Source organism: Tenrec ecaudatus, chromosome 3 (genome assembly GCF_050624435.1).
Source record: "Tenrec ecaudatus isolate mTenEca1 chromosome 3, mTenEca1.hap1, whole genome shotgun sequence".
In the NCBI taxonomy this organism is placed as follows: domain Eukaryota; kingdom Metazoa; phylum Chordata; class Mammalia; order Afrosoricida; family Tenrecidae; genus Tenrec; species Tenrec ecaudatus.
The window spans coordinates 70,640,366-70,667,481 of NC_134532.1; the positions used below are offsets into that span (position 1 = coordinate 70,640,366).

The 27,116-nt window shown below is 38.6% G+C and overlaps 1 protein-coding gene across 4 annotated transcripts in view; it reads left to right on the forward strand.

The window, feature by feature from the left end:
• Positions 1 to 27,116, forward strand: part of ANAPC10 (anaphase promoting complex subunit 10) — a 245,054-nt gene that overhangs the window by 17,238 nt on the left and 200,700 nt on the right. For all 4 annotated transcript variants that reach the window (XM_075543742.1, XM_075543741.1, XM_075543739.1 and 1 more), the window contains exon 4: positions 11,539 to 11,659. In XM_075543742.1, coding sequence (XP_075399857.1) covers positions 11,539 to 11,659 — 121 coding nt within the window. The remainder of the gene's footprint in view (positions 1 to 11,538; positions 11,660 to 27,116) is intronic.

Below are 27,116 nucleotides of genomic sequence, written 5' to 3' on the forward strand. Positions count from 1 at the left end.
CTTGACAACTTCAATCTTTTCTCCATTTATCGTCATGTTACCTATTGGTCCATTTGTGAGGATTTTGCTCTTTTCTTTACATTAAATAGTATCGGTAATCAATGTTGAATGCTGCAGGCCTTGATCTTCATCAGTAGGTGCGTCAAGGCCTCACTTTCAGCAAGTAAGGATGTGTCATAGAAAAAGTTAGTTGGGCTTCTTCAGTCCTGATACAGTGTTTTGATTCGTTTCATCCAGCTTCTCTGATTATTTGCTCAGCATACATACTGAATAGGTATGGTGAACTGATTCAACCTTGACCCCCACCTTTACTGATTTTAAACCATGCGGTATTCCCTTGTTCTGCTTGCACAACTGCTTCTCGATCCATCTGCAAAGTCCCGCACAAGCACAATGCAGTGTCCTAGAGTTCCCATTCTTCTCGGGGCTAGCCATAGTTGGTTACATTGCACACAATTCTATACCTTTACATAGTAAAACACAAGTAAACATATTTGTGGTGTTCTCTGCTTTGAGTCAAGATCCATCTGACGTCAGCAATGATAGCCATCCACTCACTGCTCCATGTCCTCTTCCGAATCCAGCCTGAACCTAGGGTGACTCCCTGTCTGTGTGCTTGGATGATTGTCAGCAAAATGCTATTTGAAAGCGATATCGATGACAATTGTTCTGTAATTTGAGCATTCTGCTGGGTCACCTTTCTTTGGAATTGGGTACAGATATGGATTTCTCTCAGTCAGTTGGCCAAGTACGGTAACTTTCTTCCAAAATTCCTGGCAGATACAAGTGCCTCCGATGCTTCATCAGCTCGTTGAAACATTTTAATTGGTATTGTATCAATTTCTGGAACCTTGTTTTAAGCTAATGTTGTTAGTGCAGCTTGAGCTTTTTCTTTCCTTTTAAAACAATTATTTTATTGGGGGCTTGTACAACTCTTATCACAGACCATACATCCATCCATTGTGTCAAGCACATTTGAACATTTGTTGCCATCATCACTCTCAAAATATTTTCTTTCTGCTTGGTATCAACTCCTCATTTTTCCCCTCCCTCCCCCCGCCCTCCCTCCCTCATGAACCCTTGATAATTTGTAAATTATTATTTTTCATGTCTTACACTGACTGATGTCTCCCTTCGTCCACTTTTCTGTTGTCCGTTCCCCGGGGAGGAGGTTATATGTAGATCATTATGATTGTTTTCCCCTTTCTCCACCATCTCCCCCTTCCCCTCCTGGTATCACTACTCATTATTGGTCCTGAGGGGTTTATCTGTCTTGGATTCCCTGTGTTTCCAGTTCCTATCTGTTCCAGTGTATTTCCTCTAGTCTAGCCGGCTTTGTAAGGCAAATTGGGATTATGGTAGTTGGGGGAGCGAGGGGATGGGAAGCATTAAAGAGCTAGAAGAAAGTTGTATGATTCATCAGTGCTATACTGCACCCTGACTGGCTCTTCTCCCTACAACCCTTCTGAAAGGGGATGGCCAGTTGCCTACAGATGGGCTTTGGGTCTACACTCCGCACTTCCTCTCATTCACAATAATATGATTTTTTTTTGTTTTTTGATGCCTGATACCCGATCCCATCGACAGCTCATGATCACACAGACTGGTGTGCTTCTTCCATAGTGGACTTGGTTGCTTCTCAGGTAGATGGTCGCTTGTTTATCTTCAAGCCTTTAAGACTCCAGATGCTATATGTTTTGATAGCCAGGCACCATCAGCTTTCTTCACTACATTTGCTTATGCACCACTTTTTGTCCCGACAGGATCGTGTTCTTGCATTGAGGGAGCACTTGAGTAGAGGCCCAGTGTCCATCTGCTACCTTAGTACTAAACCTATAAATATAAATACATAGATCTATATCCCCATTGTCATGTATAAATATATTTACATATGTTCATGCTTGTATTTAGAACTCTATAAATGTCCATTTGCCTCCTAGTTCTTTCCTCTATTTCCTTTTACTTTCCTCTTGTCCCACCATCATGCTCAGCCTTCATTTGGATTTCAGTAATTCTTCTCAGTTGCATTACCCTTGAGCATGCCCTACCAGGCCTCCTACACTCTCCTGACCACCGATTTGGATCACTTGTTATTCCGTGTCCCTGGGTTTATTAACACCACTTCCTTTCCCCCCCATGTCACCCTCTCCTATGTCCCCCTGGAACTATTTGTCTCGTTTTCTCCTCCAGATTGTTCATCTAGCCTATCCTATGTAGACAGACCTGCAGAGATAATAGCATGCACAAAAATAAGACAGAGCAAAACAAAGCAACAAAAGAAAACAAAACATCAACAACAAGAAGCCAGTGACAAAAAAATCCCAACAACCAAAAAGAAAGCTTGTAGTTAGTTCAAAGACTATTTGTTGGCCTTTAGGAGTATTTTCCGGTTGAGTCTGATGGGGTGCCAAACCCTGGCCTCAAAGTCTATTTTTGGTATTCCCTGGGGACTTCGTTGCTCTCTTCCCCTTGCTGTTCCATTGCACGCCCTTAGTGTTTTGCTTCTGTGTGGTGGGATCAGATCCAGCGCAATTCCCACACTGTGTCTCCAGTGTTGACCCCTGTAGGGCTATGGGTCAATGGGGGATGTCATGTCTCATAGTATGACTTTCTCCGTGGATTGGCTGCTCTGAGTGGGAATATCGTCATCAAGGCTTGGTGAGCCAGGATGTGCTCCACTCTCTCTTCCTCCCCCTTAATTTGTTCCCATGTGCACTGATCAGACATGTCCCTCTCCCTGAGCTGCAGCTTCAGTGCTGTCCTCTGAAGTGAATTCTTCTGGGGAGAGGGGCAGGTGTCCAGGTAGTTGGGATTGGGGCCGGCCCCTCAGACTTCTCCAATGGTTCCCTACTCCATGCTGGTATGTCGCGTCACATCCTGGAGTACTGGGTTGAACTTCAATCTCTTTTCTATTTATCATTGATGTTACCTATTGGTCCAGTTGTAAGGGGTTTGGTCTTCTTTACATTGAGTTGTAATCCATACTGAAGACTAGTCCCAGATCTTCATCAGCAAGTGCTTCAAGTCCTCCTCACTTTTAGCAACCAAGGATTGTCATCTGCATATTGCAGGTTGTTAATAAGCCTTATCCAATCATGATGCTGCATGTCACTTCACAGAATCTAGTTTTTCCTGATTACTTGTTCAGTATATATATTTATATATTGAATAGGTATGGTAAGAGGGTATAATCCTGGTGCACGCTTTCCCTGACCAAGTGACCTTTCTCTGCCTGGGACTGGGTAAGAATGTAGGGAAAGGTATTAGTAGGATTCACCTGTAAGTAATTGTCAACGGGTTTCTGTAGAATCTTACTAGAAATCAGGATGGCAAGACTCTGTATAAAATACTTTGGATATGTTCTCAGGAAAGACCTGTCCCTGGAAAAGGCCATCATGCTTGGTAAAGTAGAAGGTCAGACCAAAAGAGTAAGATCGTCAAGGAAATGGATTAACACAGTGGCTTCAACAAATGGGCTCAAATGTACCAATTGAGAGGATGGCACAGGCCCGGGCAGTATTTCATTCTGTTGTACATAGGAAGACTATGAGTTGGAGCCAACTTCATGACACCTAATAACAATATCAGATATGTTTTTTAAGTCCTATATCCACATTTACATCTATGTATTTCATTTTCTCAGTATTTCTTGTTTATTCTATATAGCTTGTTCATTCTGGGATTAACATCAGAAGTACTGGGTTGAATTTAGAGTTTTTAATATTTGCGCTATGTATATGCCCAGTAGGCAAGTGGGGAAACTGAGAAAAAAATAATGAAATAAATGAGCTATATTCTAATCATTTCCTGTTCCATACTTGTAACTCCATTTCTCAACATAAGAACATGGTTCTCATATTTTGCAGCAAGTTCGATGGAGGCAGAGCAAGCATAAGCACTTGATTCATTTCTTCAGTTTCATATTTCAGTATTTACCCTTATAAATGCTGGTGTCTTCTAATGACTAGGACTAAATTTTTCAAAAAAGGGAACAAATGAAGTTCATTTCACATAAAAGTTTTGGTTTTTGTATTTCTTAAAATGGTATTGAAATCAAAATTATATAAGCTCCTAGTACCTGTATATTACTACTGCCCAATAACAGAGGTACTAGTGTTCTATCATTTTGGATCAAGTGTACCTTGCTCCTCAAAGTAACATCCTTGCTTTACTACACATCTGAGAGGTCTTGTGCAGCACTTTTACCTGATGCAATGTGCTAGAAATGCTAGAGTATGAAAATATTTTAAGGACATGAAATGTCTCCTAATTTAAGAACTATCAATTAAAGTAGAGGATATTTCATTAACGCATTAACGCAATGTCCCATTGGGAGTCCTGGTCACACTGTTGGGTAAGTGCTGGGCTGCTGACCACAAGTTTGCTCTGCAGGAGAAAGAAGAGGCTCTTTACCCCCTTAAAGATTTAGTAAATTTTATAGAAGATTGCTGTGAATTAGAACTGAGTTGATGGCAGTGGGTTTGGGGTCTATATAATGAATATTCATTTTTATGAGGACAACCCCTTATTTCTATGCTTTTTCTTTAGACGAATGTAGTCTTCTGTCAGCTGGCGATTTTGAACTGCTGGCTTTGCGATTAGCAGCCCAACTCATAGCCACTGTGCCACGAGTGCTCTTGAAAGTTTGCATAGCATATATTTAAAACTATTGCCTACTAAATACATACATTAACAGAGAAAAGTGAAAATAGTGAAAGGAGATGCTAGAAATGTATTTTCAATGATTATGACTAGAATATGTAAGGTGACTTAGAATTTGGTAATTATTTTAGTTCTAGAGCAGCCAACCTTTCTACCTCCATCACTGTGTACATCCAGTGTTCATCTGTCTTCTATTTGATTCTCATTCCTGTTTCATGTGTACCAAAGAAAGGGAGCATGATGTTATGAACAAGTTTAACACAGGCTCAGATTTTACTGTATATTTTGTGAAGATGGAACAAAATATTTAGGTCTCTAGATATCCTTTCTGGATAGGCAAACTTTTGATTTTTAAGCAGTATCTCGGCTAGCTCATCATCCTTTAGAAACAATTGCGATGCATTATTGCTTGCTCCAATCGCTCCAATCATGTGCAATTACAAAACAGCATTTCTCATAGCTCTGTTTTAAATCCGGGTACGTTCCTCCTCTCTCTGGTTGGAGAAGAACTCAGTGGGGAGGAGGCATTCCACTTTAAGGCATCCTTTTTTAGGTACTACCTACAGTTCTCTAATAATTTCAAAGTGGAAACATAATTTACAAATGAAAACATTTAGTCTTTGGTATTAGTGGAAGCCCCCATGTTGCTTTAAAGTTGATGGCTCTTTCTAAAATTGAGCTTATTGAAAGTCGGAGATTTTTCTTTCCCTAGCTTTTATTTTCTCTTCCTATATTCTTGACTAATCTCTGAAATCTCTAGACCTGGTAGTATGGAAATGGAGAAGGAAAGTCCATCGTTGACAATTCTCTGTAGGTAAATAATGCTTTGATGCTCTCCTGACCTGGTTTATGTTTTAAATTACCAAAAGGACAAACAAATCTGCCTTAGAAGAAGTATGGCCAGAGATCTTCTTAGAGGCAAAGATGACAAGACTTCATCTTGCATACTTTGGATGTGAGCATGTCCCAGAGAGACCGGTCCCTGGAGAAGGACCTCATGCTTGGCAGAGGAGAGGGGAAGGGGAAGGGAAAAAGAGGAAGGTCCTTGGCGAGGTGGATTGACACAGAGACTGCAACAAACAGCTCAGGCATGGGAACAATTATAAGAATGGCGGGGGCCATGCAGTATTTCGTTCTGTTGTGCATAGGGTTGTTATGGGTTGGAACTGACTTAGTGTCACAAAAAATAGCAACAATCTTATGAGTATGCTTGTGCACTCAGAGAAACTGTTGATGCAGAATCTGTTGATCTCTTAATGTTATTGATGATTCTCCTGCAATTCTCTTGATGAGAGGTCATTCCTTGACCTCTTCCTCAAATCTTAGGTCTGTGGTGATGCTTCCAGCTCTTGTTGAGGTTCATCATTCTTAGAAACTAAGATAATCCTTTATGTTTTCAAGTTCATGAAGTTCCCTTCTTGCCTTGTATGCTGAGAATTTTTATTATGAATAAGTGTTAGATTTTCTTTGAAACCGGGCAGGCCTCTCTGGTTGCTTTGCGTGGCAGAACAACTTCCACCCGGACTCCAGCACCCCATGCAGATTTCTAGAGTTTTTCCTCAGTGTTGCGCTCTCCTCAGCTCAGTGAGACTGCCAGATTCTGTGCAGCTTCTCATTTCTTACCTTGGAGTACCGAAATCGCCGGCAGTCGGAAAACCCGGGTGTTCACAGCCTCATCTGTTTCTCTTATTTCAAGGTTTATAATCCTGTGTTGCCTGTCGCTTAATGCCGCAGACAGTTGTTTCTTATATACTGTCCAGTATTCTAGTTGCTTATGGTGGGAGGGCTTGTCCTTTCCTAGTGATTCCTTCATAGGAAGATATTACTGGTTAAACAATTTTTATTGTTCTTTTTAGGTGCTTTTAAGTCATTTCAAACTCATGTAGTGACCCTACCCACAAAAGAAAATCCCCTGATCCTGTGCACGCCACAGTCATTGCTGTGTCGAGCCATTGTTTCAGCCACTGTGCTAGTCCATCTCCTAGACGATTATTATCTCACCCGCTACCAAGCATGATGCGCTTCTTCTGGGACTGGCCCCTCTTGATACTATACAAGGGGGTAACCTCCCCCCCCAAAAGCCCCAGATTCCCCCCACCAAAGCTATGTATTTAATTTTTTTTAACAAAACAACCTATCAGCTTCAAAATACTCTCCATTACACTTAATATATTTGTCAAATCTGTGATTCCATTCTTGGAAACATTTCTCAAACTTATCTGTTTGGATGACTGATAGTACGTCCCTTGTTCTTTCTTCACCTCTTCTGTTTCATCAAATTACTGTCCTTCCATGTCCCTCTTCATTCACAGAAACAGAAAGAAGTCACATGAAGTAGGTAAGTGAGTCAGATGCATGGGGCAAGAGAGGCATGCTGTTTTTGCCAAAAACTGGCACACTGAAATGACTACATGAGCAGATGCATTGTCGTGGCAAAACCAGTTCCCCATTTACTACAAATCAGGGTTGTTGTTTTTTGTCACATTGTTAGACAATCTTTACAGAACCTCTAAATAGAAAGCTTGATTAACAGTATGACCTGACGTGTCCAGAACAAGTATTGTCATCAGTCAACATTTCACCTTTTTTGAAACAGGAAAACCACTTGGACACTTGATTATTTTCCCCATAGAGCTGTCCTTGTAAGGACTGTGGTGTTCAACATCACAACAGTTTCTGCGGCATTTTTCCTGAGCAGGAAACAAAATTTCACAGACACAGGCTGTTCTCTTTAGTGGTCCATCACAAAAAACGAAGTGCTAGCCAAACTGCTTTTATGAAAAAATTCACTGTGACCAGAGAGAGAGAGACCTTCTCAGGAGACGCCACTGGGTGCACTAACTCAGAGCAAGTTGCTCAAAGATCACCTGGTGGGAAAAATACGTAGTACAAAATCTGTACTCCAGCCAGTGCAATTCCTTTTTTGGGGGGTACCCTTTGTATCTAAAGTCTAGAGGTGTCTTGCCATCCTTTCTTTTAAGGGAAATTCTAACTTCTAACACAGATGTGTTCATGGTTTCATGTGTCTTAATAAATCATGGTCTTCACTGTATTAGTTTTCAAGGAAATTTTCCATAGTAACACCTTGTAACATTGATTAGAAACAAACTTTTACACAAAGAAGATATTTCTCCTCCTTTTATCAGGAACAAAGAACAACGTAGCCATATGTGTATATAAATTGTTTATTTTTTGTTTTTAGACAAGTTACAGGGTCGTTATGAGCTGTAATTGAATTGAGGACACACGACAACATCACGTGGAATCTTTATTAAGATATGTTTTTGTTTTATCCCAGTCAATGGACATTTTAAATAAGTGGGATCAAAATATGGAGTTATTTATTTTAAAGGATTATAAGAGGAAATGAAACATGGGTTTACCAGTATTCTGAAGACAAATCACAATAGCGCAGTGGCCACCAAGAGGTGGAAGTGGACCGATCAAAGCAAAAGCAGAATGGTCAAGAGCAAAAGTGATGGCAGCAGTGCTTTGAGCAGCTCGAGGCCTTTAGCATATCTTTCGTGTGAACCAAAGAATGATGACATGCACTTTTTAAAAAAGATCCTTTTATTGGTTCTTACAACAGCCCATACATCAGTTGAATGAAGCATATTTGTACGTACGTTGCTATCATTTTCTAAACATTTATTTCTATTTGAGCCCTTGGTGTCAGCTCTTCTTTTCACCCTCTCCGCCCCCACCCTGTGACCAGTTGATAAATTATAAATTATTATTATTTTAATATCTTGCACTGACCGCTGTTTCCCTTCCTCCACGGTTTCTAACCTCCTCTTTTCCCCACCTTCTCCCTACCTTCCTGGTGTCACTACTCCCATTTCTGTACCTGAGGGGTTTATCTGACCTGGATTCTATGTGTTGTGAGCTCTTAGCTGTACCTGTGACAGTCCTCTGGCAGGACTGGGGTCATGATAGTGGGGGGTGAGGAAGCCTCAGGAAACCAGAGTAGTAGTGTGTGTTTCATCGGTGCTTTACTGCACCCTGGTGGACTCATCCCTTCCTTGCGACCCTTCTGTGGGGAGAACATGTACTTATTATAAGAGTTTTTTGATAAAGTTAGGTAAAACTTCAGTAGTAAAACACCCGTTAAAGACTCACCAGAAATTCCTTCAGAATTTGGGGAGAGTTTCGATGGGAAATCACTTGGCATCCAGCTTACAATACTGATTTGGCTCTTCTAACTTCATTTTCTTTCCTAATCTTTGAGAAAAATCTCTAAAGGTGCCCATTTTTCTTTAAGTGTCCATCTTTATAGTAGCAGAAAGCCTCATCTTTATAGAGTTCCTAGTGATTTCAAACTGCTGACCTTTTGTTTAATAGCCCAACTCAACCCCATATACTATCAGGGCTCCTATGTCTGAATATATGTGTTTATGTCTATGAGGGAGAAAGAGAGCAGAGTTTGATTTCCTATATTTACAACAATAGAGTGTACCGCAGTTCTATTTTTTTTAAGTTTTCTCTGATGCGTTTGATTTCTAATTTAACCAGTCATTTCCAAGTATTAAAAGGGAATTAGGTAATTAACTAGTTAATTTCTTTGTTTTGTATTAGCACTCAAATTCTAAAGCCCTTGCATTTAAATCTAGCCCCAGTCTAAGAAGAGTTAGTTCCTATGACACGAACTTGCTCAGATTCACCCTCATGGAGAGATCACCGAAGATGTGGGTGCTCTAGCAAAGTGTGGTGAAGACACTAGATGGTGCCAATTTATGAGAAAGTATGGCGTCTGGGTCTTAAAGGCTTGTCTTCCAGCAAGCAGCCATTTAAGTGAGGTGTCAGCCAGGTCCACATGGAAGAAGCACACAGCCCTGTGATCCCAAGATGGTAAATAATAAAATCAAATCTGAAGGAGGAAACGATTTCAGAGATTAACTTGTGAACACGCGGTTGGCAGAGTGCCATAGATAACAGTGGAAGCTTAAAATCCATTTGGAAAGTCCACACTTAGATTCAGCCCCCATTGAATTCCCTCGGAATGTAGTTGAGGGATGTGAACAGCCCTGTTATCAGACAGAATATTGTAGAGGAAATGATAGTAGATATAGTTAGGTTAAACTGTAACATCTTATTTTCCCCCGTGCCGCCCCCCCCCTTTGACTAATTTAAAAGTTACAGCAGTTTTTAAAAATAAGGGGGGAAATGCACATGGGTTAAGCCTCTGGCGAATCCCCTCTGAACATAGACCAGGGGTGTGAGTAGCCTAACTTATCGAGCAGAGTGCATTGGAAAGTGAATTATGGCAGATGGAGTTAGTTTACAATGTAACACCTTATCATTTGATCTCTGTTTTGACCCATTTTAAAGTGGTAATTAAAAAAAATAGTTTCTACTTTTCCATTGAGGATTTTCACTTTTATTTTGTTATTGTTCTTTCTTATTTCTTTGTTTTATTTTTGTATGTTTTTCAATAAATGAAATCCAGGATGGGTGAATCTATAGAGACAGTCACTAGATTCATGGATTCTTGGGAGTGTGGCAGGGAAGGTTGAGGAGAAATAGGGAGCTAATAACAGAGAGTACAAGAACAAAGAAAATGTTCTGAAATTGATTGTGGTCATTATTGTACAAACCTTCTTGATTTGATTGAGCTAGGGAATTCTATGATATGTGGATTATAACCCAATAAAACTTTTTAAAATTCACATTAAGAATTTCATTAAAAAATAAACTAAAGCTCTTAGTTTACAGTGGGAACGCTAAATCCATTTTGTGTCTTGACATTATAAGCTCAGACACCATTACCAGCACCGTGGCTGTCATTTCCCATGCAAACTTAGGGAGAGGCAAGTTTGCATTCAGGCCTGCAGGGAGAACTGCACCTGCCTTGGCATCCTTAATGACTTACTGAATATAACCATACGTTATCTAAGTAAAAGTTGGGAGTTCTGGTGTCTGACTCAGGGCCAGATGTCATGAATCTTACCTAGACCACCACATGGCCAGGTGGCGGAAGCCCCAGAATCAAATCTGTAAGCTTCTATAATCTGCACCATGTGGGTATCCCAATCATGGACCTTTCTCTGCCTCTATAGGACCTTTGCTGCCTACAGCATTGATGAGTTGACATGCCAGGAGTCATGATTTTTTCCCCATGATAGATATAATTAGTCCCTGCCGTGGAAGGAGCCCTCGTGGTATAGTGGATTAAACATTAGACTACTAACTACAATTGTTAGTTCAAACTGGCCAGTTGCTCTCTAAGTCGATGCTGACTGGACTCCTTGACCCTGAGTTTGGTATACTTTTTCAGGGAGTCATTGGACTCCACTTCCGCTTCCTGCTGATGGTTTCTTCCTTCATATGATTGCTTTGTCTTTATCCTGTTTAAGGTATGTTAAAGGGACCTCTATAGAGCTTGTTGGAATCTGGAGTTATTTTCCCACCTAGAACAGCCGTAAATAGAGATAAAGAGGTCTGAAATCCTTATTTGTTTGTACTCTCAGGTACCTACCTTGTTTACTCACATCTAGCTCTTATCCATGTTCTAAACAGAAGATGTCTAATTCGTGGCTATCGAGTTAAGTCCAACTCACAGCAGCCCTCTAGGAAAAGGTAGAACTGCCCCTGTGGGTGTTTTAGGGGTAACTCTTTCTCCTGGGTTTTGAGCTGCTGACCTTGTGACTAGCGGCCCAGCACATAGCCACTCTGCCACCAAGGCTCCTTCGAAGATGCCTATATAAGTAAAATGATCATTTATCCGTCCCTGCCACTTTATGTGTTTTTCATTTTCAGCATTGCTGAAAGGAAAGGAAATAGAAATTTCTATTATTTTTAAAATCAGAAGGTATGATCCTTTAGAAATAATCTTTTCTTATGATGAATGATGTGTTCTTTTTAATTTATTGCTTTTAGAAGAAAAACAACAGTGAAGACGTTATGCATTTATGCAGACTACAAATCTGATGAAAGCTATACACCAAGCAAGATCTCCGTCAGAGTAGGAAATAATTTTCACAACCTTCAAGAAATTCGGGTATGTATTTAAAGTTTTTAAAATGCATCATCCTTTAACTCTTTTTCTCTAGGAGATAGTCATTTTTGGCAGATTAGACAATGAAATATTGATCTATAAAAGGAAAATTGATAATATTTATACTTTTTTAGAAAATGATTTTTGAATTCTGATGATCATCCTACTTTCCCCTAACATTTTGTTGCAGAAATTTTCAGACATGCAGAGAAACTCAAAGAATTATGCAGTGAACCCAAATACGAAGGCATAACCCTCTAAAAAACCCAGATTTTTTTTCAAATCTATGTTTTAAAATTTTTTTTACAAAACAACTTTATCACCTTCAAAGTACTCTCCATTACACTTAATACACTTTTCAAATCCACAGTTCTATTCTTGGAAATATTTTTTAAACTCAGCTTGGATGGGTGACAGTATCTCCCTAGTTTTTCTCTTCACCTCTTCTGCTTCGTCAAACTTCGGTCCTTTCATGTCCCTCTTCATGCGCAGAAATCCAAAGAAGTTGCATGGAGTGAGGTCAGGTGGGTAAGGTGCCTGGGACAAGAGAGGCATGCTGTTGTTTTTTCCTCAAAGTGAGATGGCTGTGTCAGTCGGTGCATTGTTGTGGCAAAACTAGTCCCCCGTGTCCTACAAATCAGGCCTTTTTTGGTCACACACTGTTACCCTAGCTTTTCGGAACTAAATAGAAAGCTTGATTAACAGTCTGACCTATGGAATGAACTCCAATGCACTGTAAGTCGATATTTTTGTCCATTTGAGAAGTTGTCACATGAACGAGAAGACTATTCGCACACTTGAGTTTTTCCCATAGTGCTTTCCTTGGAAGCTGTGTTCAACATCACAACAGCTTCTGCGGCACTTTTCCCAAGCAGGAAACAAATTTCACAGCCACACAGTGGTGTTCTCTTAAATCAGCCATCACAAAAACTGACCTTCGTGCGAAACTGCTTTTATGAAAAAAATTCACTGTGACCAGAGAGTTATTGCCACTGGGTGCAATAACTCTGAGCGAGTTGCTCAATGCTCACCTGGCGGGAAATGCGTACTACAAAAGCTCTACTCTGTTCAGTGCAATTCCAGATTTTTTGGGGTACTCCCTCTTACACACAAATAGATTCAACAGTTAATTTTTAAAAAATCACTTTATTAGAGGCTCTTACAGCTCTTACAACATTCCATACATCAATTATGTCAAGCATATTTGTACATATATTGTCATCATTTCCAAAATAATCTATGTGAGCCCTTGGTTTAATTTTGTATTTGTTTTATTACAAATTATCTACCACTGTCTATCTACAAATGTCTGTCAGTCCTTCTGTTTTAATGTATTTCAAAATACGTTGTAAATATCACTTATTTCAAATGATGTGTAATTACTAAAGTTACCAATATTTTGCTAAGAATTTCTTCATTCTGTTAAGAAAAAATGAATCATATATAATTTTATACAAATCTTAAGTAGATTATTTGGTGAATTTTGACAACTGCATGCATCTCTGTAACCTGAATTCCCATATTGAGCATTTCCAGCACTCCAGCGAATTCCCTCATGCTCCTTATCAGTCAGCCTCCAACTCTATCCTACCCTTGTTCTGATTTTACTTACTGTTATTATTATTTTTACTAAATATTAATTTTGCTTATTTTAGGACATCATATAAATAAAATGATACAGTATGCACTGCTCTATAAGGTTTCTTTCCATCATTATAATTTACTTTTTACTAGTCAATCATGCTCTTTTGCTTTCAATTCATTCCTTTTGCTTTCTGAGTTTTATTCTACTGTTTGAATGTACCACAACTGTGACAGTGCTCGGTATCCTGTGAATTGCAAACACAAAGGTAGGAGGTTCCAACCCATGAGCCACTTTTCAGGTGAAAGTTGAGGCTATCCTGCTCCCATAAAGATCTAAAGCCTCAAACCTATTAAAGGGCAATATAAATTGCACTATAATGACATGGACAGAGTGAAAGTTGTGGGAGTACATTCCTGAAGGGACATGACTCAAAACGGGAAGAAACAGCTGCAAACATAAGTTAAAAATCGGAACTTAGAAATTTGGAAATTTTTAGAGGTGAAATGGAATGCATAAAGATCAATATTCTATGTTTTGTGAGCTGTAGTGGACTGGTATTAACCATTTTGAATCAGGAACTCATAAGATTTACTATGCTAGGAATGACACACTCAAGAGGAATGACTTTGCATTCATTATCAAAAAGAACATTTCAAGGTCTATCTTGAAGTACAATGTTGTCCTGGATAGGATGTCTATTCCCATACAAGGAAATCCTATCAATGCAACTATTACTCATATTTATGCACCAACCACTAAAGCTAGTGATGCAGACATTGAAGCATTCTACCAATGTCTTCAGTCTGAGACTGATAAAGGATGCATTGATAATTATTGGCTATTGGACTGGAAATGTTGAAAACAAAGGAAAGCACAATAGTTGGGAAATATGATCCTGATGATCGAATTGAAGCTGGAGATGTCATGGTAGAATTTTGTAAGACCATTAATTTGTTCATACCAAATACATTTTTTCAACAACACAGTGACTATATACATGAACTTCTCCAGATAGAGTACACAGAAATCAAATTGACTATGTCTGTGGCACAAGATGATGGAGAAGCTCCTATCTGTAGCTAAAACCAGGTCAGTGGAACAGACAATCAGTTGTTCACTTGTAAGTTCAGGTTGAAGTTGAAGAAAATGAAAAGTCCACAAGAGTGAAAATACGACCATGAGGCTATCCTATCCAAATTTTGAAAACATCTCAACAGCAGGTTTGATGCATCCAACACCAATAACAGAAGACCTGATGAGCTGTAGGAGGACATCAAGACCATCACACATGCAAGGGCTCAAGTAGAAAATGTTTTGGAAATGATAATGGCAACATATGTACAAATATGCTTGATACAATTGATATATGGAATCTTTTAAGAGCTGTAAGAGCCCCTAATAAAGTGATTAAAAAAAATAAAGAACATCACACATAAAGAGAAGATAAAAGGTCTTTAAAAAGACTATAAAGAAAGCAAAAATCAAAGCATATGTTGGTGGAGACTGTGAAACTTGCTCTTTGTCCTAAGTAGCTAAGGCAAATGGGAAAAACGATGAAGTAAAAGAACAGAACAGAAAATTCCAAACAGCAGATTGAGAAGAAAAAAAACAGCTATTATAATGAAATGTGCAAAGGCCTAGAGTTAGAAAACCGAAAAGGAAGAATATGCTCAGCATATCTCAAGCTGAAAGAAAACTCAAGCCTCGAGTTGCAGTGTTGAAAAATTCTATAGGTAAAATATTGAGCAATGCAGGAAGCATCAAAAGAAGATGGAAAAAATGTACAGTCTTCGTACCCTAAAGAACTAGTTGACAGTCTGCCATCTCAAGGGGTAACATATGAGCAACATATGATAGGAAGAAGTCCAAGCTACACTAAAGCATTGGCCCCAAACCAGAAACTGATGGAAAGCCAATTGAAATATTTCAACAAATTGATGAAGCCCTGGAAGCACTTACTCATCTATGCCAAGAAATATGGCAAATATAGAAGAGATCCATATTTGCACCTAATCCTAACAATGCTCAAATTATAGTACGTTGTCATTGATATCACATGCAAGTAAAGTTTTGCTGATGATCATCCAACAATGGTTGCAGCAGTACATTGACAGAGAGCTGTCAGAGGTCCAGGCTGGATTCCGAAGAGGACATGGAGCAAGGAATATCATTACTGATGTCAGCTTGGCTTGACTCAAAGCAGAAATCACCAGAAAGATGTTTACTTGTGCTTTGTTGATTATGCAAAGGCATTTCACTGTGTGGATCATAACAAACTCTTGATATCCCTGAGAAGAGTGGGAATTCCAGAACATTTCATTGGGAACATGCAGAACCTATACCTGGGTCAGGGGCAATTGTATGAACAGAGCAAGAGAATATTGCATGGTTTAATAACAGTAACGGTTATATCCTTTCACCATATTTATTCAATCTGTATGAGGAGCACATAATCAGAGAAGCTGGATTAAATGAAGAATGTGACATCAGGATTGGCAGAAGGCTTATTAACCACCTGCAATATGCAGATGACACAACCTTGCTTGCTGAAAGTTAGGAGAACTTGAAGCACTTACTGATGAAGATCAAGAATTGCAGTCTTCAATATGGATTACAACTCAATGTAAAAATGACCAAAATCTACATAACTAGACGAAGAGGTAAATAGAGAAAACATTGAAGTGGTAATGAATTTCATCTTGCTTGGATCCACAGTGAATACTCAGGGAAGCAGCAGCCAAGATATCAAAAAGACATGTTGCATTGGGTAAATCTGGTGCACAAGACCTCTTTAAAGTTTGAAAAGCCTAGCAGGTTACTTTTCAGGACGCAGTATGGCCAGAATATTCCCTTGAGGCAAGGACTTTGTCTAATATACTTTGAGCATGTTGTCAGGAGAGGACAGACCCTTGGAGGACATAATGTTTGGTAAAGTGGAGGGGGCTGGAAAAAAATGTAGGTCCTGGAGACGGATGGACACAGGTTACACAGTGGGTCCTGCGTCAGTCTGAATGGACTAGAGAAACAAACTTGGGAAGACTCATGTGTGTATAAGAAAGAGTTTTATATGAACAGTAATTGCGCATTAAGAAAACATCCCAGCCCAGTCTAGATCAAGTTCATAAGTCCGATATTAGCCCATATGTCCGATACCAAGCTATAAAGTCCTCTTCAGAATCATGAAAAACATGCAATGATGCCAAATGCTGGAAGATCACAGGCTAGTGGGTGGGAAATCTTATGGATCCAGTGGCATTGTACGTATTTGAGTGCTGGCAGGGGTCTCCACATGGCTCCTCCAGCTCAGGGCACTAGTGTAGCTCCATGTGTCTTGTCAGCTGCAATGTCTCTCGGGGTGAGCTTGTGTCCCGCCTCCAGCGAGCTATCTACTTAGTGCCTCCAAATGAGGTCATCCAGCTGTGATCTGATTGACAGGCTAAACTCCACCTCTTCACTCTTAATCCTCTCAAATTGAGAACAGATTAGATAACTACCACAGGCCCAACCAAACAAGAACAATTGTGAGCATGGTTAGTACTGTTTTAAGTAGGGTTGCGATGTGTCAGAATTGACTCGATGGCACCCAACAACACCAACAGCAATAAATTGGAACCAATTCGATGGCAAAGTGGTTTTGGGGTTTTTTGTATACCTTTTTTGAAGTTATTGACCGAATGCTATCATATCCTGAAATTTTACTCATCACACACTATTTACATGTCAGAGATATGTAAATAGTTTTTGAAGCCATCGTTTGTGCAATTTTGATCCTTATCATTTTTTTTTCTTTTTGAGAAAACATTGGACTCAGATCCGTCTTCTAAATATTTAAGATTTATTGGTTGTGAGAGCTCTGGGAGGAATTTTGATCTTTGAGAGACTGCCACTGAAATTGGGACCTGCATGCTTATTGTCTTGGTGTTCATACTGGCCGTGTCGCTCTCTCCGTTCACATTTCCTGCCTGAGTTAGCAAGGGCATTCTTACAAAAACCATAGCTGCTTTTCCATCCAGAACAGTGTCGTTCTCTTGTGTTCCTGGGTATATTTTGACAAAGATAGGACATTTTTCACAAGTATATGGATATATATATATCTACATTATGTAATATAGCACATATATTAATATATATTAATGATTTTAAAAGCTCTATAATTTGTAATACTCATTGAGTTTATCCCCGGAACAAGACAATGTGGTCTTGTTCCAGATAATTATTTTTCCTTTAAGTGTTTCCGTAACATTTCTTAAGGACTAATTACAACTTTGGATAAGTTTTCATTCAAGAGATAGATGATATTCTTTTGTTTTGTAGTTTGATGCTAGAACATACTAGTTAATCCATACAACACTTGAATAACTCAGCTCTAGTTTTCTTTTTAACTTTCTCTGTTAATCTCAGCAATCTTTCAATTTAAAGCTTTTAAAATCCTTTTTCTTATCACATTTCCATTGGACATATTGGTGGATTTTCTTAGTCATATTTGATAACTGTTTAGTGCTCTAAAGACTGAGATTTACTTTTTATGCTTTAATTCTTTAATATTTTGTATTTATCACATGATTGGATCACTCATTGAGAAGTCATCTGGGGATAGAGTTGGTTTGTTTCGGCTTACAGCTAAAACATTATCCTATAAATTGTTGGGCTGGTTGGGAATGGTGGCAAAGTAGAAATTGCAAAGCAAGAAGTGTGTGGTTATATCCGTAATTCCCTCTAGATGTCACTGTTGTCCTTTAACTGCTGGTCTTCAATCCTTGTTCAAACCCTTAAGTGGTCTTGTACTAGTTTTGCCTTGAGTGTATATTGCCAAATACTCTGGTGTATTTTGGAAAATGTGCATATCCATACATAATATCTAAATTTATGTAGTGAATATAAATTTTGTATTCTGTTGTGAATTTCACTACTTTGAAATTAGGACTTTCAGAGGTTAATAGGAGCAATTTAAAATGGTAATTGGACCAGTGTGGAATACTTTTAATCTGTTCTTTACCTCTATTACACAATTTAAATACTGAAACATAAGTCTATTTCTAAAGAGCTCTTTTAGGTAGCCCCTTAACTTTATTCTGAGTGTGTTTATATTTCTGTGTAGTGACCACATAGCCTCATGAGACCAGTAATACTAAATATTACCAGGTGATAATGTAAGTTGTTTTCCTGAAAAACTTAATGAACATACTGTTTTTTGCTGCAGATCTCACTAAGGAGCCATAATTTTTGTATGTTGCTTTAAAATATTAGTGCCGGGCCCTGTGAAGGTAGAGATGATAATAAAGGATGCTTTGTCCTTTAATTATACATATTTATATGAGATTTTTAAAATCCTTTATTCTACTTTTATAAATGAAGGAAATAAGAATCTAACAGCACTTTGTTTTGTAGGAAAGTTTTTTATAGTATATATTTTACATAATTATATTTGAACTCATATAAAACCTATTTTCTATCATTTTACTACTGATTTGAAGTAGTAACTTCTTAAACGGGTTTTGTCTAAGATGAGAAAAAAATGACAATCCTATTTTAAATTCTGTTTCTGAAGTATGTGAGGGAACTTCTAAAAGCTGGTGGAAAATGAAATTAAAAAGATAAAGGAACTTTTTTCATAAACTTTAAAACTCTCTTTGATTTTTTTCCTTCCTTTCAGTTATGTAATATGATATTGGTTCTAGATCTTTGTTGCTTAAGTGGAAAAATCTTCTAGATCAGGACTTTCCTCTAGTATTCTACAATGGGATTTTTAAACCTCTTGACCTGAAAAACTAAGGCAAACTCACTGCCATCGAGTCAGTTCTGACTCAGTGATCCTACAGGACACAGTAGAACTGCCGTGGCAAGTTTCCAAGACGGTGCTCTTTCCGGGAGTCCTGGTCTTTCTCTGTCTGAACTAAAAAGGAACTGGGAATGCAACTGAAGTTCAGGCCAGGAATACTGTATCTTAATTGTGATCGAGTTAATATTTTAGAAAACACTTCAGCTCAGATAGTACAAGATACTCAAACTAGGCTTGAACAGGTAGAATATTTTTAACACCAGTGTTCAATTTACTTATGCTACTCATTCTACTTGTTTTTACAATTCTCTATCCCCCATAATTTAAGAATATTTAGTAAAATTTGCAACGTAATACCTCAATGCAAGAAGCACTTTAAAGTTTGCCTATAACTATCTTTTCTTGATACTTCATCTTATTGGATCCCTTTTGTTATTTGAGATAACTTCAAATAAAAATTTTGTTCTTCAATTTTAAATCGCATCCCTGGGTGATCAAACAGTGCTTGGCTACTAGTTGAAAGATTGCAGGTTCTATCCCAGATAGAGGCACTTAGGAAGGCAGGCCTGGCAACCTCCGTCCAAGGTGACAGCCTGGAAAATTCTAGGGAGCAGAGCTGCTCTCCACAGACATTGCTGCATCAGAATTGACTGGAAGGCAACTCACAACAGCAATGACATTTAAATCCCTTGTACTTTAGTGTTATCTTTTGATGTAAGGTTGTCTTTTTCTTTTGGCCTAAGTACATGTGGAATCGTGTGTGTGTGTGTGTGTGTGTGTGTGTGTGTGCGCGTGTGTGAGAGAGAGAGAGAGAGAGATTTAGAATGAGGAACCAAAGAACACTGTTTTTAAAATGTCAACATTTTAACATTTTGGAAAATATCTCTAGTTAAAAATCCAAGAAAATTCAAACTCTTTTTCCATTGGCTTACAGGTTTTTTCTCTTAATAAAAGGTTATTGTAGAATGTTTTTTATATGTAACATGTGAACTTCAAATGATTTAGTAGATATTGGTTACATCTCAGAATTATTTTTTACTATTATATGAAAAACAACTTGTTAACTTAAAGGTAAAGCAGACATTTTCATTATATGTCAAAATTTCCTTCTGGCCCCTTATTCACAATTTGCTTCTATAATGTGTGGCCGTGAAAAGATAAAATATTGAGAGAGCAAAGATTGAGCAATTAAGTGAATTTTCAGCTTTATTTTTTGTCTTCAGATAATAAAACTGTTACCAAGTGTCATGAATTGAATTGCGGCTCCCTAAAATATGTTTTTTGGCAGGCTACCTGATAATGATACAATTTCACAGTTCTGCACTGACTGAATCACCCTCTAATCAGTTCTAAGGGGATAAGAAGCAAAGCAACAACCCTTACTCACATCGCTGGTTGGATGTAAGGGGAATGCCCCTGGGGTGTGTGGCCTGTCTTGCCTTTTATCTTAGGAGAGAGAAATGGAGAGAGAAGCCAGCAGAAACTACCACCCAGGAAGAAGAGCTGGGAATGGAGTGCAGGCTTTGGACCCCAATTCTCTGTGCTGAGACTCTCCTAGACCCAAAGGAGGATTAATGCCAAGACATACGGCGCTCTCCAAGGAAGGTCAGGTCTACGGATGTTGGGAGACATAAGACCGTCCCCTAGAGCTAACAGAAGTAGAAAGCATTCCCCTAGAGCTAGTGCTCTGAATTCAAACTTCTAACTTCCTAAACTCTGAGGGAATAAATTTGTATTTGTTAAAACCACCCACTTACACTAGCTAAGTAAGGCTCCCTGTCCAAAAAAAAATTCTTTTTTAAAATCGGAGACTTGACACAAGCCTTCTGTGTTAAGAAAGCTGTAATGGGATTTTCCCTCTCTTCCATGTGGGTAAGCCTTCTGACTCTCTCCACCTTGTGCCTTAAATCAGCAGCATGACTATATGGGTTCATATATGTTACTCGGACAGAAGTGATTAATAAGTCAGTTCTGTTAAAATAACATTTACAATTATAATTTGAGGTCCACTAATGTGTGTGGCCAAATAGAAAAAAATGCAAACAAAAGCTCTCACTCTCCCTATTGATGTAAAGTTCAATGTATATTTACTTTGTATAGGAGGCCCATTTTAAACACCTCTTATAAAATGGAATGATTTAGGCAGTATCTATAAACAAATTTGTTTGATAAGACAATTTGGTATAACATTGGAAAGTAGTTTTAATCAAATTTAGCTAGTGTAAAATAGCTCCTAAAATAAAGTATTTTTAGGAATTAGTTTTTATAACTAACTTTAGGGTAGCTTTGAAGTCAGAGTTGAATGTTTAGGTATGATACACAATTTTTACCCTCAAATTTCAATCTTATTTTATATCTTCCCCCAAAGTAATTTATTCTGTTACAAACATTTATTCATGATTTTATACTTGCTTATTTAAAAAATGAGGTCAAAGTGACTGCACATGTAGGGTGTATTTCTGTTTGATAACAGCAGTGTCATATCCTTCGTAAAAGAAAAACCTTCCTGTGCCTTTATTTTCTGTTTGCACACACTTGCTGCACAAGACTTCTTTACGGTGTTGAAAACAAAGCAGTTACCCAGGCCATGGTATTTCAATCAGATCGCATGCATGTGAAAGTTGGACATTGAATAAGGAAGACTGAAGAAGAGTCGATGCATGCGAACTATAGTGCTGGCAAAGAATATTGAAAGTACCATGGACTGCTAAAAGACCAAACTAATCTGTCTTTGGCAAAGTCCAGCCAGAATGCTCCTCAAAAGCAAGGATGGTGAGATGTGGTCTTGTGTACTTTGGGTGTGTTATGAGGAGAAACCAGATTCTGGAGAAGGTTCTTGGTTAAAGTGGAGGGGCAGTGAAAAAGAGGAAGGCTCTCAATGAAATGGCGCAACCCAGTGGCTTGAGCAACAGTGGGCCCAGCTATAAACCGTTGTGAGGATGGTGCAGGACTAAGCAGTGTTTTGCTCTGTTGTACACAGGGTCACTGTGAAGTGGAACTGACTCATGGCAATAATAACAACACGCACGTAGGCTAGAGGCTATTGAAGTGGCGTCATCTGGTATTTCTGTACAATACAGTCTTGTGCTTTATTTAGTAAATATTTATTGAAAGCCTGATAAGTACCAGACATTGTGTTAGGTACTGAGGACACAGAAAAGAGAATCACTGCTTCTGTCCTTCAGGCCACATAGTCTGATAAAAGAAATAGTCAAACAAATGAACAATTGCATTATAGTCTAGTAAGTACATGCACTGAGTTATGGGAGCACAAAACAACGTTAGGGCCAATAGCATAAAAATATGTTCATCTGAGTCTTAAGGATAAATAGACAATCTCAGGTGGAGAATAGGTGGAGGGCATTCTGCATAGGGGGTACTGCATACCTAAATGCTCAGAAGTGGGACAGCAAAGCAAGGTGGCAGAATGGCAGGTAATTCAGGGTGCTTAAAAGCTGGGTAAGTGTGAGCAAGTGGCAAGCAAGACAAGATGTATTCAGTATGTTTATTACAAAAACAGTTCCTGTACACAAGGCCTTTGTGTTCTCAGGGGGAAATGAATATAATAAGTAGATAGAAAATGTACAGGCAAAAGTCAGATTATGCTTGATGCCAGACTTCTAGGGGGGTTAGACTTTAAATGAGCAAACATTGATAAAGTAAATCATAACATTCGTGGAACTGAAGCAATGGAAAGGTCAGCTAGATAGAACACAGCTGTGAGGATTCTTTAGGTTTAAGAACAAGGGATCTTTTTGAAGTAGCATCAGAGGGATTTATGATGGACTGTTATGTTAAGTATGTGTTGTGCATATGTGCTTGTGCTCAAACGTGTGTGTGTGTGTATAGTTTGAGCAAGCCGAAAGAGGCATCTAGAATCCAACCCATGTTTTGGAAGCTTGTCAGCTGTTGCCTTTAAACAAAATAGAATATAGAGTTAAATATCATTCATTGTTTTGGCGGAATTATGTGGAAGGTGTTAAGAAGTGGTTCTCAACCTTCCCAATGCTGTGATCCTTACATACAGTTCCTCATGTTTTGGTGAAACCCCCCCCTCCCCCAACCATAACATTATTTTTGTTGCTACTTTGTAACTTGGCTACTGTTTTGAATTGTAATGCAAATATCTGATATGCAGGCTGTATTTGGCGACCCCTGTGAAAGGGTCATTCGACCTCCAAAGTGGTAGTGATCCACATGTGGAGAACCACTGTGTTAAGGTTATGAGATTAATTTTGGTCACTGATTTCTGTTATTTCTTCATATGGAGAGATTTTTCAATGGCAGTCAGATACATAGGTCCGAGTCCGAAGAAGTCTAGGCTAAAGGTGTAGATTTGGGGACCATTAGTGTATAAGTAAGTAAAAGCTTAGTTTTTGATGCACTCCATGAGTTTTATATGGGAGAAAGTCGAGGGCCAAGGAAGGGTAGGCCAAGGAAAGTAATAGGGAAATTTAAGGATTGGGTTAAAAAAGGTAAGGTATCCAATGAAGAAAGCTGCGAGGAACTACCAGAGAAATGAGAATCAGTAGAATATGATGTCTCAGAAAGCAAGAGAGACTAAGTGTCCAATTAAATTGGGCCTTAAAACTTCCCTCAGACACCTGTTCCATGTTCTATAGGTGATTTAGTTAAGGCAATTGTCAACTAAAACAGTAGTCAAATGTCATTTAATCATGCTTTGAGTAATCATTTATAAATTGATAGATTTGAAACGCCTGGGTGCATTTACTTTCACAGCAGAAATTCCAGCTCATCCTACCGTAGTGTCTTTGACAGGTAAGGACCCTGCGGGAGATCTGTGAGTCAGAATCATCTCCAGGGCCCCTAGCAGCGGGGAGAATACAGAGTGAATGGAGCTATTGCTGACTAGGAAAGAGGGAAATAACTGAGCAGGTGGCCGGTGCTCCCAATAGTCTTTATCTTCTGACCTCTGAAACCTGGCCTTTTGCTTTGCCCTGGGTTCCCACAGATAGGTGAACTTTCAATAAGCTCCCACACTGCTGTAGGAGCCTTATGGTGAAGCTTTAGTCCTGACAACTACGGCTAAAATGACCCCGATTAGGACAGTTATTAGTCACTCTTGAGGTAGCTCTACGCACACTTATAATAACTCTGCATAACAGAATGAAATATTGTTGGTCCTGCGCCGTCCTCACAATTGTTGTGTGTGAGCCCATTGTTTAGCTACTGTATCAGTCTATCTCCTTGACCGTTTTCCTGCTTCTTTGCTGACCTTCTACTTTACCAAGCAGGATGTTCTTTTCCAAGAACTGGTCTCTCCTGCTAACACGTCCAAGTATGAGATGAATCTTACCCTCCTTGCTTCTGAGGAGCATTGTGGCTCTACTACTTCTTCCAAGACAGATGTTCTCATTCTCAGGCAGTATAAAAACGCATTCACTGTTTTGTTAGCATTATCATTCAAACACGCTTTCCTCAGTCTTGCCTATTCATTGACCAGTTTTTGTATGCCTACGAGGTTATTGACCTTGAGGTTCGCATCCCACCACATCACCACAGTGGGGAAAAGGAGGCTTTCTACTCCCTTAAGGAATTACAGCCTCAAAACCCCACAGGGGCCGTTCTATCTGGACGGACCTGTAGAGTCACTATGAGTCTGCAGTGTTGATTATGGATCCAAGTAAGATAGAATCGTTGACAACTTTAATCTGCTCTCTGTTCGCCATAATGTTTATTTATTGGTCCAGTTGTGAGTTTTGTTTTCTTTACATTGAAGTGTGAAGTTTATTTGATTCATGTGTAGTCAGTCCATCTTCAAGGTCTTTGTATATCGTCTCCCTCTGTGTTGTCAAAAGATATAATTGCGTTGACTAAGTGATTGGTCTTGGAATCTCTGGCTTCCTTTCCATCACCAAAGCCATGTATCTCAAATTACTGATTCTTCCTCTTTGTTCTTAACTTTTCCATTTCAATCACTAGTAATTATCAATTCATATTGATTGCACGTGTTATCAATTTGAGACCAAAGAAGTTGGTAGAAATCTCCAATTTCTTCTTAATTGGCTGTAGTGGTTGCTGCATAAACTTGCATAATAGTATTACTTGATCTTCCTGGTAGGTGTACAGATATTACTTATCAAAATCAATATTGCATTTCAAGATAGCTCTTGAAATGTTCTTTTTGACAATGAGTGCAATTAATTTATCATTCCTGACAGAGTACATTTATGAATGGCTGGTTCAAAATGGCCAATGTCAGTCCATTTTAGCTCATTATTGCCTAGACTGTCCATTTTCCTGTGCTTCGTTTTTGATGGCATCTAATTTTCCGAGGTTCATACTTCATGCATTCTACATTGTGTGTTTGCAGGTACTACTTTTCATTTTGAATTGTGCTCTACCAGCAACTGAAGGTCCCCCAAGCTTTCCTCTATTTATTTTGTTTAGGTTGTTTAGGAGGCTGCTCTTCCATGGTGCTATTTTGAGTAGCTTCCATTCATCTTGGAGCAGTATATCAGACAATGTTCTGCTGCTATTCATAAGGCTTTTAGTTGCTAAACCCTTAGAAGTGAGCCACCTATTCCTTTCTAGTCTGCCTTAGTATGGAAGTTCCTGTGAAACCCATCTACCATGGGAGGCCCTGATGATATTTTTTATATTTATTTTTTTCCTGATGGTATTTTAAATACTGATACCATAACTTCTAGCATCACAGCAACACACAAGTAGAACACAGTATTGGAGGAAATTTGAGTTAGAAGTAGGGAAATAACATATTAGCTATCTAACTTAATTCTTATTGAACCTAACATCAATTGATTTAATCTCGATCCTACTTAACACTCTGTACCTATAACTACATTTTTTTGAGGGTGGATAATATAATTTAATATTTGAGAGGAGAAACATACCCTAAAGATTTGTAATTTCCCTAAAACCCTAGAATCACTTATGAGGATGAAACTTGTAAATAAGATTTTAAGGTAAGGATGACCTTAAAATAAAAAGTAGCTGTATCCAGTGTAGCTTTGCATTTTAAAAACTTAGATATAAGTGATACGAAAAATGATCAGAACTTTGCTTGTTTCTTTTATCTTTAATTGTATGGCCATATAAAAATCATATATGAAGTTTGATAGAGCCTTTATGCCTACCACATATTGTATCATTTTATCATTTATCAGTGAAGTCTTCCTAGGAATAAGATTTTGGAATTACTTGTAAGATGCCAATACTGACAAGAATCCTAAATATGTTTGTATACTGTCTATAGTAATCATGTTACATTACTTAGGCACTCATTTTAATTTATATTCATTCATTGTCCTGTATTTGACCACTTGAATATGTGTTCAGATATGCAACATAACTGTACTTAATTGATGGAGTATGTACTTTACCACAAAAAGTTGATAAATACATATTCCACAATCTGAAATACTCACATCTAGGTTCTGCAGTTATAAAGACCCTCTCCCTTGACTTTTTCTTCAATTATTTTTTACGTAGAACACATTTCATTGTAAACACTTCAATTTGCATAGTTTCATTGGGTGGATTTCTTGGTATCTTCCCTTAGGATATAAGGATCAGGCATCTTTGTTTGTAACTACATTTTAGATGATTTATTTTAAATACAGAAAAATTTAAATTATATTTTTCTTTGTTTTTAAAAATCATTTTTGTGGGGGCTTGTAGAACTCTTATCACAATCCATGCATCCATCTATTGTGTCAAGTACATTTGTACATTTGTTGCCATCATCATTTTCAAAACATTTTCTTCCTACTTGAGCCCCTGGTATCAGCTCCTCATTCCCCCTCCCCCCAACCCTTTGATAATTTATATATTTTTTTCATGTCTTATACCAACCGATGTCTCCCTTTACCCACTTTTCTGTTGTGCATCCCCCAGGGAGGGGCTATATGTAGATCATTGTGATCGAACTCCCCTTTGTCCCCTCACCATTCTTTACCCTCCTGGTATCTCTACTCTCATTATTGGTCTTGAGGGGTTTATCTGTCCTGGATTCCCTGTGTTTCCAGCTCTTATCTGTACCAGTGTACATCCTCTGGTCTAGCTGGATTTGTAAGGTAGAATTGGGATCATGATAGTGGTGAGGAGGAATCATT